Here is a 14,108-nt window from a genome sequence, read left to right on the forward strand (position 1 = left end):
TTCCGGTTTCAGTCTTTCAGAATAAAAGTGTAACAGGAAATGCATTGATAGAAATCTCAAAACGTCTACAAAATAAAAGACATGAAAAAGAATGAATAATTGAAATACTCTGAGCTGTAGTAGAGGTCTTTTACATAAACTACAACTTGACTGGTTGCTGGAGGCATAAAACTTGAAGCTTTTAATATTTTTATTTGGCCACAGGAAGGATTTTTTTTTTTCATTCAGTGTCTAGTCATGAGTGCCATCCTCACACCTACTAACATAAGTGCAAACATTTCATTTAAAGCCAAAATAATGCTCAGCAGTCATTAAAGGTAGAATCTTTAAATGTAACGGTAGCTGTTTAAAATGTGAAACACGTGGCTCGTGGATTTGTTTTTATTAGATGTACAGTTATCATCATCATTTTGTTAAAAGGATCATGTTTGTGTCATATTTTCACTCACCACAGGCAGATGTCCTTTGTTCTTTGGAGACACTACTGCTATGACTCCCGACTGTGCAGACCAGACTTCCTGAGACATGTTGTTTCAGAGTGATATTGTCAGCCCCAACATTTCTAGAGAGGAGCTCTGCATCTGTCAGTGCACGTCCACTGTGCTATTCTGTGCTAGGCTATGTTTACAATAATACAACATATATGTATGCCATATCCTATTATTTACATGTAAAGTCGTATTCATCAACTATTAATCCCAAGGTGTACACAAAAGGCTGTGTTTGTGAATGATAGTGATACTGCTGTGTAAAACCAAAAGGTCACAGGGGGAGGTCCATGACCTTTGGGGTCACATCCTGTTTTTCTTTGAGTCATAAACAGGAACAAGCTGCTGTCCTGAGAGCTCCAGGCTGTGAAGGAAGACAACCCCCACCTCGACCAATCAACAAAGGACACATCACCACACATGACTTTTTGGTTTCTGTACTATAAGAAGACTGGGTCAGGGACAGTCAGGAGGTCAGACTTCGTGAACTGACACATACTCTGTTGCGGTCAGGGAAACATAGTCTGGACCCAGAGCTCTGTAACACTGATTATTCTGCTGTTAAATAAACACCTTGAAGCCTGACATCTTCTCCTATTGCCTCATTAAAAGAACATGCAGGACTGGGGGCTTACACATATTGGCTTTGTACTAGCAGGAGCCCAAGTCCAACACCACCCAGAGTCCAGCTGTACTGAGGACTGTCCCTTCCCTCAGAGGAGCAGGAAACCTTCATCTCTCCCTGGGACAGACACTCAGAGACCATCAGGACAGAGGACACAGGAGCTCAGAGAAACACACAGAGGACCTTTGATATTACACCAGAATCTTCATCATCTTAAGGATGTGTGTAGAAATGAACTCGAATGGTGAACTGTAGAGTTCGTTCTCCTGATTTCTGTCTATTTAAAACATTTCAAGGGTCATTTCATCGCCATCAATCCTGATCAGGCTATTAATCCTGTAATTCCCATCACTGTGAGTAAAAAAGGATGTTTTCTTTCAGCTTTAATGCAGTCTTATTCTTTTTCCCATGAGGTATTATGACATTTCTGTGTTAATTATGACTGGTATCTAGATATTTCTGAGGCACTGCCCATCAACTGGAGACTTTCCTTTCCACCCATAGCTCCAACAACGAGCTCCACCCTGTCTGCCATCACACTAAGTTTCCACACAAGCTGCAGGTAAAATATCATAATTTAATTGTTCCATGTCTGAGGATCATTGCTTTGATTCCTATAAAAGTGCAAATACTACTGTTTCCAGTCTAAAACAATGATTGGTTGTTGGGTCTGTCTCTTTCAGGCAACAAGTCCTCAACAAATTCCTGTGTGTTCCGCTGACCTGTGATTTGAAAACAAAGTCAGGCTCTCTCACTCATTGAAAACTCAGGTTGCTGAGTGTACAACTTTAGTTCAAACTTACAGAATTTTATGTTCAAATTGCAGCGAGTTTCTCCAAGATTAAAACTTATATTTTCAGCCTTGTTGTTGTAAATGTGGGGAGGTGCAGTGATCAGCACTGTCACCTCGCAGCAAGAAGGTTCCGGGTTCCTTTCTGTGTGGAGTTTGCGTGTTCTCCCAGTGCCTGTGACTTCTCTCCGGGTACTCTGGCTTCCTCCCACCGTCCAAAGACGTGCGTATCAGGTTAATTGGTGATTAGGAAAAAATTGCCCTGAGGTGTGAATGACAGTTTTAATGGTCTTTGTTTCAGTCTGTCTTTCTGTTACAATAGTTGAGTAAGAATCAAATAGATATTATTCTACTTTTTCATATCCCAAATAAGTCAAAACATCTTTCTGGTCCCACTTGACATGTTTTTTTCATAGGTACAGTTCATATTTACACACTGTTACATTTGATTCATTTAAAGTGATATATAGAGGAAATGATACCAATACATTATTATAAATATCATAAAAAGAAAAGCAAGAGTTTTGAGATTCCAGTTTATATCAGTGAATAGAGAACTTTACAGAACTTTGACAGATGGGATTCTCATAGATTAAAATTTCCCCACTCTGGGATTAATAAAGTCTAATCTAACCTAATCTAATCTAATGAATCCATGCTGAGAAATTGTTTAGAAATACTTCATGAGTGGGTGGAGATGAGAGAAAATGTTAAAACCTTTTTGTGCATGTAGTCTGACTGACTAATTTACTGTGAAACATAGTATTGTTCTGTTTTATAGGATGAAATCACTCTTTCAGGCAGATAACTGCTGAGGAGGTCATATTCTCTGCACATTCAAGACTCAAAGTTTTCTGTGTCACGTGTTTTAACAATAAGACGTTTGCGTCTTGACTTGCATGTAAGAGCTACTGGTATCTTATGAAAACGTATGTACTTACATCCTATCATTGATTGTGTTTCATTATTTATGCCCCAATCAACTGCACATGTACAGCGACTACAAATAGTCATGGATTATATATTGATCCAAAGGCATTGATTTGTGAGTAGTTCAGTTTCACTCCAAGCTTTTCTAATCTTTTTTCTTTTTTTTTTTTTTAACACAGCACCTTTCTCAGACAAAGTCACAAAGTGCTTTACAACAATTACAACAAAAAAATAAAAAAATCTTGAACTTTTTTGTGTCAGGATTCCTGCTTTCCTCCGTTTTACCCCCCGATCACCTCTCCTCCGTTGTCCCCTCAGTCTTCTGTCTGCTTGTGTTCTGTGTCCTCCTCTCCTCACCTCCTATGGCCACGCCCCTCAGCGGTCCCAGCAGCTGCTGCCACTCACCCCGGATCACCACCTGCAGGTGTGCTGGATTTCCCTGATCACCTCCCCGGACTATATGTACCCTGCCCCTGCACTCCTCTGGTTGTGGGTGCATTACCACTACTACTAGCGACAGCGAGTTACTGCGAGTTGTGCACCGCAAGGACCGCAAGGACCGCCAGTCACCCGTCCTTCACCCGTCCTGTTCCCGTTCCCTTTCCTCCGGCTCCTGTCCCACCTGCAGAGCTCCCTGTCGGAGTCACCAGTCGGTTGAGTTGCCCTCCCGACTCGGAGGATATAGACTCTGTTTTTCCAACGGACCTGTCAGCGGTTCTGTCCGATGTCCTGCCGGCTGCGTCTCCCCGGATCTGTCGGTTGAGTTGCCCTCCCCACTGGGGAGCAAATTGACGTTGTGGGTACCGTTTGTTTGTTTGTTTGTTTGTTTGTTTGTTTGTTTTTGTTTATTGGAATAAAGACTGTATTTTGGAACTAAAACCCGAGTCTGTGAGCCTGCATTTGGGTCCTGGTAAACACCACCTCTTAACATTTTTTTGGTTAATTGTAGATCATAAATATCTACAGCAGCAGCTTTGTTCAACTGACTTTCTATTTACCCCAAATAATTAGTAGGAATATCTCTATTCCTCCAGACTTGAAAGTGACATGATAAAACTAAAATTCTCAATGATTAAAGTTGTTGAAAAATTATAAATTGTTAGTTAAAAAACATCGATGTCAAATATTCTGTTTTCACAGGAACATTGTCAACTGGGAACCACAAAGACAAAGGAAGTGCATTGGACTAAATATAGAAAGCATGATTTGATGGTGTTGAAAGACAAACCTTTCTCAGAATTGAACAAGCTGTTAAATGTCTTCCCTTCTCGAACTACGTTCCTAAATTTCCTGAATTCCTCAAGAACGCCACATTTGTCCCTTTCACTTCTCTCCTTCTTTCAGTAGAAGAAAAAAGTATTTTACCATTAACTGCTCTAAATGTGTTGAACTGTTTCCTCTAGTACCATTATCCTAAAAAAGACAACATCATGCCACTGATAAACCACTGGTCTGAATAAGTGCTCACGCCTGAGAAAAAAGTGTTTGCTTCATGGAAACAAATTTGTGCACACTGAACTTTGCAACAGACGAGATATTTTGCTTCTATATCTTTGGTCTAGAGAGCCAAACCAGCGTTGCCATTTATGACATTAATTCTCCCACACACTCTGCACCAAACCATTTATAATTGAAATAACTTTCCCAATACACACTGTGCCAGGATTTATATTTACATACGATGAACCTCAACAAATCCATCAATATCTGTTTAAAAAAATACATTTGAATTAAATGTCACATATGTCACCTTACTTCAAATTAAAAGTAACATTTTACATGATGTGTAAACACAGACATGCTTTCAGAGTCATGTCTGCCAATCATTAGATTAATGAAGGTGAATAAATTGGAAAGAAAGTTATTCTTAAAATGTATCATTTATTACAAGCTTTCAGTATTTCAACAATGAAATTAAAGTAAATATGCTTATAAATTACAAAAAGCTGATATATACATGTAAAAACAGGGTAAAATAATTCAAAACAATTAAGAAATTGTTAAATATTCCACTAAAAGTTCCAGCGCTTAAGCAGGATGCTGTTGTTAAAGGTCACAAAGACTAGATGCTTTGCTTCCCAGAAAAGTGAAGAAAACCCTGATATATATTAGCTTTAATGGATTTTCTTTCTCTAATGACAACTTCTACAAAATGAAGGTGAAAGACCTTCAGGCATCTTGACATCTCCTCCCTCTCTCTGTCTTCAGGTGTGTGTTCCTCCTGATCTGTGGACACCTGAAATCACCTGCCTTTACGGACGTTGGCGTACAAACAGTCCTCTCCTGCTGGTTGAGTCTGCTGAGGTCGCTCTGAAAACTTGACTTGGCCGTACTCCACCTCCACCTTCCCCCTTTGCTCCACCTGCCTCTGCTGCCGCTGCACCATCCTGACATCAGCGTAGGTCACTTCCTGGTCGTCTTCTCCCTCTGCAGATTAGCAGGTAGAAGTAAGTGACACAAACAAAGTAGAGCCTTCTAATTACATACAATGACTTTGAAGAACTAGTTTAACATTTTGGAGAATAAACTAAGTCTCTGTCTTGCCAACAAAAATATTGCTGTCACTCTCTGCAGCATTAACAGTCAGTTAGCTTTAACACAGAGCCTGACTCAAATGTTACACAAAATCTACCCTTTAAATGTGTTAATTACTGAACTAGAAACAAATTGAAATTCGTTCATAACTTTGGACAGAGCCAAGCTAACAGATTTGCCCTGTTTCCAGTTTTTGTGTTAAATCTAACCATCTCCTTGTGACTTGAGAGTGTTTTTAGAATTCTTGTTTTAAGGGTTTACACACTATTTTTCTAAATATTCTTGTCCCGAGTACTTTCACACAGAACATGAATATTTACGCCTAAAAATCAACAATTTTCTTTTGGAAGGAAATAGTTTTTCCTGACCTTTCACACCTCTAGTAAGGTCACCAACCAATCCCATTGTGCAGAAATACAACGAACATCACATCAAAACTCCCAACAATAATGTTGATTGTTTCGAGCCACAGAGTATTATAGGCTATGACAGAGGGACATACAAGGACAACAATTTCAAGGACAATGCATTGAGAAGCATTGCCCACCACTATAGCTATCAGAAATGGTTTACTTTTGGATGTAGTAGAGTTGGCAGTGGGCAGTGTCACAAGAAACAGTGTCACAGCAGGTTTGGCTAAAGTAACAAAATCTCCTCTTCTTTAGTGGAGTGAGGAGGAGCAAAACAAGATCGGCATCACTAGATGATGTTGAATCCATTATTGTTCTGAAGAAAGAGGTGACATGTTTCTGTTCAAACCATTTTTTTAAAAGGTGTTGAAAATTTGCATCGCTGCCGGTTTGAATAGTTTTATTGGAAAATATTCATTTATTTGTCACGCCCCCGGTGTGTAGAGGCCTTAACGCTGAGCAAGAAAGCAAACAAATGCAATTACTCAAAATGTTAAACTATTTATTCAATCTATAAAATGAACAAAATAATTTGTAAACTGTGAATGTAGTGAGGAAGTTAAAAGGAAGTTCTGTTTTGTACCTTTAGGTTTGTTGTTTTTCTTTTTTTTGTTGGCACAGGTGACTGCCACGCCGACAACTAAGAAGATAACCAGTGCAGAGAGTACACCTGCCGTTATTGGTAAAGCATCTGTAGCTAAAATAAGAGACAACAAACATGTATATTGAAATCAGCAAACTATACATGTGTCATGAAAAAAGGCAGAGGAGCAAAGGAGAAAATGACATCAATGAATTCACTGCAGCAGAGTAAGTTTTCACTTACAAAGGTACCATGGACCATCACTGCCGGGAGTCACAGTTTCATTGAAGGATGTGATATTAATGGAGGGTGTAAGTGAAACTATGTCAGTCTCCTTAAATGTCATAATGATCACATTATTTCTCACTCACCACAGTTCAATATATCCTCTTCTTTGGAGACAGTACTGACGTGATTCCAGACTTTACAAGCAACACGTCCTGAGACATGTTGTTTCAGAGTGATACTGTTTTCCTCTTTATTTTCAGAGTAGAGCTCAGCGTCTGTCAGTGCACGTCCACCCAGAGTCCAGCTGTACTGAGGACTGTCCCCTCCCTCAGAGGAGCAGGAAAGCTTCATCTCTCCCTGGGACAGACACTCAGAGGCCACCAGGACAGAGGACACAGGAGCTGAAAGACGCAAAAAGGACTTTTGATATTGCAGCAGTATCTTGATCCTTTTTTACAGTTTCTAAAGGCTCAAAATACAGATACATGTAGAGTATGTGATACATAATGTAGATTATCAATACAATCTGAGATTTATATCTATCCATATGACTACATTTCTCTGTATGAAAAAAGTAATTTACCTTGAATAGACAAATGTAGAGTCTTTTTCGATGTCAGCTTTGCTTCTAAATCAAAGATTGAAAGTGTATATTCACTACTGTCTGTCCTGCTGAGTTTATTGATCCTAAATGTTCTATCACTGGGAGTAAAGACAGATCTGTCTTTCAGAGAATTAGTTATAATTTCATTTAGTCTCCCACGGAGTATTACTGTGGATTCTTTCTTCAATTCGTATCTATGTATTTGAGAGGCTCCGTCCATCAGCTGGAGGACCACAGTTCCTCCCAAAGGTCCATAACATTTAGCTGCATACTGTCTGCCATCACAGTGAGTTTCCACTCCTGTAAAATTTGAAAAACAAAAAGAAACAATTGTGATCCTTCATTTTATACAGAATGAATGATGCTGAGAATTAGATGCAGCAAACACATTAACATTGGAGGTTTGCTGCATCTCTGTGTCTCACAGACCACAGTGGGCACACAGGTTTTCCTTTCTTGTGCAGCAAACATAAAAACTTTTTTGTATTGGAGTTGTTGTTGTTTTTTTACTGCTGTGTTGCTACTTTTTACAAAATAAAATATCTCATCACTTTTTCCACCACCGCCTGTGATGGGAAAAAAGTTGTGGTTCAGCTGATGTCATTATTTGGAGGGTGTAAGTGAAACTATGTCAGTCTCCTTACCTGATGTGACAGTTGTTGATTGAATACACAGGGTGTTATTGGCTGCAAACACCCACTTTGTTATGTCTGTCCCATTGGAGATGCAGTTAATGTAAATGAATCCTATGAACAAACAAACACAATATACAACAGATGAACAGAGTAATTATAATCATCAGTGTCATAATGATCACATTATTTCTCACTCACCACAGTTAATTATATCCTCTTCTTTGGAGACACTACTGACGTGATTCCAGACTTTACAAGCAACACGTCCTGAGACATGTTGTTTCAGAGTGATACTGTTTTCCTCTTTATTTTCAGAGTAGAGCTCAGCGTCTGTCAGTGCACGTCCACCCAGAGTCCAGCTGTACTGAGGACTGTCCCCTCCCTCAGAGGAGCAGGAAACCTTCATCTCTCCCTGGGACAGACACTCAGAGACCACCAGGACAGAGGACACAGGAGCTGAAAGACACACAGAAGAGTTTTGATATTGCAGCAGTACCTTGATCCTTTTTTACAGTTTCCAAAGGCTCAAAATACAGATACATGTAGAGTATGTGATACATAATGTAGATTATCAATACAATCTGAGATTTATATCTATCCATATGACTACATTTCTCTGTATGAAAAAAGTAATTTACCTTGAATAGACAAATGTAGAGTCTTTTTCGATGTCAGCGTTCTGTTTGAATCAAATATTAAAAGTGTATATTCACTACTGTCTGTCCTGCTGAGTTTATTGATCCTAAATGTCCCATTACTGGGAGTAAAGACAGATCTGTCTTTTAGAGAATTAGTTATAATTTCATTTTGTTTCCCGAGGAGTATTATCGTGGATTCATTCCTCCATTCGTATCTATGTATTTGAGAGTCTTCGTCCATCAGCTGGAGGACCGCAGTTCCTCCCAAAGGTCCATAACATTGAGCTCCATCCTGTCTGCCATCACAGTGAGTTTCCACTCCTGTAAAATTTTAAAAACAAAAAGAAACAATTGTGATTCTTCATTTTATACAGAATGAATGATGATGAGAATTAGATGCAGCAAACATATTGATATTGTAGGTTTGTTGCATCTCTGTGTCTCACAGACCACAGTGGACACACAGGTTTTCTTTTCTTGTGCAGCAAATGTAAAAACTTATTTGTATCGGAGTTGTTGTTGTTGTTTTTTTTACTGCTTTGTTGCTACTTTTTACAAAGTAAAATATCTCATCACTTTTTCCACCACCGCGTGTGATGGGAAAAAAGTTGTGATTCAGCGAACGCCATTATTTCCCTAAAACAGAGTTTTGAGGTAAGTTGACCTCAGTCAGTAATTACAATCCTACATCTGTCAAACTTTGTTGAACCCACAGAACATTTTAATTGCTGCAACTCAAGGGAAGCTTAAAATCCTAAAACAAATTATGAGTTGGGTCATCCAGTGTTTTGAACAAATGTGTAAAAAATGAGGAACAATTCAGAAGAAGCGCTGCGGCCATAAAAACATGAGCTTTGAACATTTCACTCAGAGTGGGCAGGCGTTATGTAGCGGCAATGAAGTGTTGGATCAATACCATATATGGTATTATAACTGGCATTACCATTTTGTCTCGCGATGTTACACATTAAACAGTTAATAGAGCCTCCAGGCCACAGTTGGTAGTTTAGGTAAAGTGTCTCACTGATGTTTACAACTATGACAATAACCAAAAATACAGCCTTGGAGCAGAGACTTGCTACACTTGCAGTATAGTCTGAGGCAAACACTGTCAAGTTTTCATAAGATTACAACTGCAACATTGAAAACATGGCTCTTGAGAAACAGCAACAGTGAGAAACCAATCTCCTTTACTCTTTATACCATTAAGATCATTTTAAAGGGAGATTTAAAGGGCCAGTTAAAGAGCTCAAATTTAAAATGCTTGAAAAAAATTAATAATCTGGATATAAAGTGCCGTGATAACACAATCTGTTTATTAGAAAATTTACCAAGATGTTGTAGGTTTACTGTGAAACAAGTAACACGAGACGAGAGCTTGGTCTTATGCAACAAATTCAAACAGAAATAGGCTATATTATTACAAAAGATGTTTTCATTCAAAAAAATGATGCACTTATTTTAAATCCCTCCGTCGACCAACCAGCAACTAAAGTATTCTCCATTTGAACAACACGATATAGTGATGAGTATTATTCAGCACTGCTGTTATATAAAACGGTTATTGACTGTACTGATCTTAAACCCAACAATGTTCTTTACAGCATTTGAGCTGCTGTACATCACTGGAAATATTGTCTTAACTTTATTAACTATATGTCATCCCACATCTACAAAACACGTTGATATACATCCTGAGTTTTAATAAAGTGCCAGAAGAAAGAAGTTGAGCAGCTCACCATGAGAGACTCCTAGTAGCATCACCAACAGTCCAAACACAGCTTCCATGTCTCTTCACAGCAGTTTAGTCTCTAATTGTCCCTAAACTAAACCTGTGTATTGTCCTTTGAGCAGCCTGCAAAGTGTCTTTTCAGCAATCAGCCTCAGAGGAAGGTGTGAACGTTCTCACCAAGAAGAGTGATGTCATGTTTCTTCTTTTTACAGTGAGAGGAGAAAACAAAGAGACGTTTTACTTCCCCTTTCAACCTACAAGTTGGCCTTCGTGTTTGATGGACTGAGTGAAGGAGACTGACAGCAGACATTTCTAAAACAGTCCAAACACAGCTTCTATGTCTCTTTCCGTTCAGTGTTTGATGACCAGGTCAGTATAGTGATCAGACCACTTTTATTTAATAGCATATATCCAACACTTGAGTCACAGATGTCACCTGTTATTGATCAGGTCCAGAAGAAAAGGCGTGCATTGTCTGCTGTCACAGCTTCAACCATGTGAACTATCAGAATCAGCTGTATCGACCAATAGTCATAAAACATATAAGTCTGTGCAGAAATGGCCTCATAAACTGTAGCATCCCCGATGAATGATGGTCTGGTGTCTTTTACTGATGGTTCACAAAACTTTATTGAATGGGACTTGAATCTATTAAACGCAGTGAAAACTGGAAGTGAACACACTGTAAGAGATCTGAAGAAAATAAAGACAAACATTACTAAACAATGTTTAACATCCTGACCATACCCTTCTTGCTACCATGCTAAATTTAACCACCGACTGAATCACGGCGGTGCATTTAAGTTAAACATCAGTTTAATACTTTAAACTCTCATTTATGACACAAAAAAATCCCTGAAAACCGGAACAATCTAACCCAATAATTTTCCCAGAATGAGTACTAGTACAATACAGTACTAGTACAGTACTAGTACAGTAGTAGTACTGACCTTGTGTCCATATCAGCCAGGTGCCAAACAAACAAAAAACCGTCAACCTTTTCCTATTTTTAACACTTTTTTCCATCTTTTTATCTTCTCCCCGTTCTAACACTTCTTTCTAAACTGCTTCCGGTTTCAGTCCTTCAGAATAAAGGTGTAACAGGAAATGCATTGATATAAATCTCAAAACGTCTCCAAAATAAAAGACATGAAAAAGAATGAATAATTGAAATACTCTGAACTGTATTAGAGGTCTTTTACATAAACTACAACTTGACTGGTTGCTGGAGGCATAAAACTTGAAGCTTTTAATATTTTTATTTGGCCACAGGAAGGGTTTTTTTTTTTTCATTCAGTGTCTAGTCATGAGTACCAACCTCAGACCTACTAACATAAGTGCAAACATTTCATTTAAAGCCAAAATAATGCTCAGCAGGCATTAAAGGTAGAATCTTTAAATGTAATGGTAGCTGTTTAAAATGTTAAACACATGGCTCGTGGATTTGTTTTTATTAGATGTACAGTTATCATGATTTTGTGAAAAGGATCATGTTTTTGTCATATTTTCACTCACCACAGGCAGATGTCCTTTGTTCTTTGGAGACACTACTGCTATGACTCCCGACTGTGCAGACCAGACTTCCTGAGACATGTTGTTTCAGAGTGATACTGTCAGCCCCAACATTTCCAGAGAGGAGCTCTGCATCTGTCAGTGCACGTCCACCCAGAGTCCAGCTGTCCTGAGGACTGTCCCCTCCCTCAGAGGAGCAGGAAACCTTCATATCTCCCTGGGACAGACACTCAGAGACCATCAGGACAGAGGACACAGGAGCTCAGAGAAACACACAGAGGACCTTTGATATTACACCAGAATCTTCATCATCTTTAGGATGTGTGTAGAAATGAACTTGAATGGTGAACTGTAGAGTTCGTTCTCCTGATTTCTGTCTATTTAAAACATTTCAAGGGTCATTTCATCGCCATCAGTCCTGCTCAGGCTATTAATCCTGTAATTCCCATCACTGTGAGTAAAAAAGGATGTTTTCTTTCAGATTTAATGCAGTCTTATTCTTTCTCTCATGAGCTATTATGACGTTTCTGTGTTTGTTTAATTACGACTGGTATCTAGATATTTCTGAGGCACTGCCCATCAACTGGAGACTTTCCTTTCCTCCCACAGCTCCAGCAACGAGCTCCACCCTGTCTGCCATCACAGTAAGTGTCCACACAAGCTGCAGGTAAAATATTATAATTTAATTGTTCTATGTCTGAGGATCATTGCTTTGATTTCTATAAAAGTGCAAATATTACTGTTCAAATAGTGTGAATAATTTAAGATTATTTACATGTTCTCCTGAATGCATCTTCCTCAGCGTTCTTTCCCATTGCTGATACTAAATGTAATGCCACAGAGTCCACTTGCCTGTGCTGTTATCCTCGGTGGAACTGTATACATCCAAGTGTTGACCAATGCCAGCAGCCATGTGGTGAGGTGTAAGAAGGAGCTTCCCAGTGGACTCATTAACGTGTTCACTCTGCAGAATGAAAAGGTGACGATACAGGACGCATTTAGGAACAGAACAGAGTTTTTCATCAACAACGGGACGCTCAAGATCACAAACGTGGAGAGGAATGATTCAGGTCAATACAGCGGGGAGGCCTTTGATCCAAATGGGGTCCTTGTGAAAAACATACATTTTAAACTAGATGTTAAAGATATGTATTAAATCATGTTCTTAATATTTTGATATGTTATTAAGAAGTTAATCAGAAATGTAATTGTCATGTAGAAGTGAAAGTACCAAACAAAATGTACCAGTTGTACAACATAGGATAGAAGAATAGTGGAGACAATAGATGAAAAGACTTTATAATGTTGTTCAACTTTTTCATTGTTCAATGAGAAGGAATAGTCTGCTGTAGCTTTTATAGTCATACAAGTACCTGCTTCCAAAATCTTCCAAATATCAATGCCCAGTCTATTGACATTATCCCTTCTTTCAGTACATATAGGATACTAATAATTACGATCAAATCTACATATAACTAATTCATGCATTTGCTTGCAACAAAAATATACCCTTAAAAGGTAGACTTTTTTTGTCAGTGATCATTTACACATTTAATAAATGTGTGCAACCTTTACTCTGCACTGATGAAAGATGTAAAGCGAGGGTGTTAGGTGTGGTTCAGTAACAGGAACTGGCTGCGGTTCAACAGAAACCTTTAGGAAATACTTTTTCAGGCTTCCTTTTTGACTAACCACCTTTGGTCTGAACCTGCCCAAATTTTCATACGTTTGTCGTGTTTCGGATGTTTGGCTAAATGTTGTGTTTTGTTTTCTATGTCCACCCTGCAGTGTATGCACCATAGCAACAGTTGTAGATTTCCAGTTTGATTTCTCTGATGTTTTGATCCAGCTTGGTGTAGGTTCATGTTTTTGCTTCATCTATGATAGACCAGATGGAGCTCCTTGATATTTGTAGCCACTTTGCAACAACTGGAATCTTTATTGTATAGTGGTAGCAGGAAAAAACTGCGGGAAGTGTTATATATTTTGCAATTGTAATATGTTGCCTCACATAACAATTATGTGTCATAATTAAAGTGGATCTAAAGTGTTGCTGACACAGTTACAGGGATTTCTGATTAAAGTCATTCTAGTCATTGTCTGCATGAGTTTAAGTATGCAGACAATAACAAGTGCTTATAATTATCATTGTGGTCTGTTTCCTCAGAAAACATTTTGACCATCCTGATCCCAGTCTGTGCCGGAGTGGGTGCTCTCCTGATACTGGTGTCATGTTGCTGTGTGTGCAGGAAAGTCAAGCGTAGTAAGAAGTCAGGTAACACTTCACATGCCTACTCCTGATCAAGAAAAGGTCAATCATTAATGATCTAGACTCAGTAAATACTGTAATATGTTGGTGAAAATGTTTTTTTGTGCTATATTGTGTTTTGTGCAGGGT

General features: G+C 38.7%; 1 protein-coding gene across 2 annotated transcripts; it reads right to left on the reverse strand.

The window, feature by feature from the left end:
* Positions 1–5,075: 5,075 nt before the first annotated feature.
* Positions 5,076–11,242, reverse strand: LOC138211286 (hepatic and glial cell adhesion molecule-like). Of its 2 annotated transcripts, XM_069171059.1 has the most exons (7): positions 11,149–11,242; positions 10,635–10,891; positions 10,206–10,400; positions 7,173–7,493; positions 6,733–6,990; positions 6,362–6,475; positions 5,076–5,260 (listed from the first exon to the last, which is right to left on the reverse strand). In XM_069171059.1, the coding sequence occupies exons 3-7, from the start codon at positions 10,252–10,254 to the stop codon at positions 5,076–5,078; spliced, it is 927 nt and encodes a 308-aa protein (XP_069027160.1). In that variant the 5' UTR covers positions 10,255–10,400; positions 10,635–10,891; positions 11,149–11,242. The 2 variants fall into 2 exon arrangements, 1 of the variants encoding a protein (XP_069027160.1); XR_011179324.1 differs by lacking the exons at positions 6,733–6,990; positions 7,173–7,493; positions 10,206–10,400; positions 10,635–10,891; positions 11,149–11,242 and adding an exon at positions 6,605–6,690 and having other exon boundaries at positions 5,172–5,260.
* Positions 11,243–14,108: the final 2,866 nt, after the last annotated feature.

The sequence above is a fragment of the Embiotoca jacksoni genome, unplaced genomic scaffold (genome assembly GCF_022577435.1).
Source record: "Embiotoca jacksoni isolate LCO1_2020_lvr unplaced genomic scaffold, fEmbJac1.0.p SCAF_5, whole genome shotgun sequence".
Lineage (NCBI taxonomy): Eukaryota > Metazoa > Chordata > Actinopteri > Embiotocidae > Embiotoca > Embiotoca jacksoni.

Bases quoted from the DNA above. Each gene is read 5' to 3' on its own strand.
- LOC138211286 (XM_069171059.1), bottom strand. From the start codon at position 10,254: ATGGAAGCTGTGTTTGGACTGTTGGTGATGCTACTAGGAGTCTCTCAT. The intron at 7,494-10,205 runs GTGAGCTGCTCA...CAAATTTTACAG, and splicing joins GCTACTAGGAGTCTCTCATG to GAGTGGAAACTCACTGTGAT. The intron at 6,991-7,172 runs GTAAATTACTTT...TGCGTCTTTCAG, and splicing joins TCTACATTTGTCTATTCAAG to CTCCTGTGTCCTCTGTCCTG.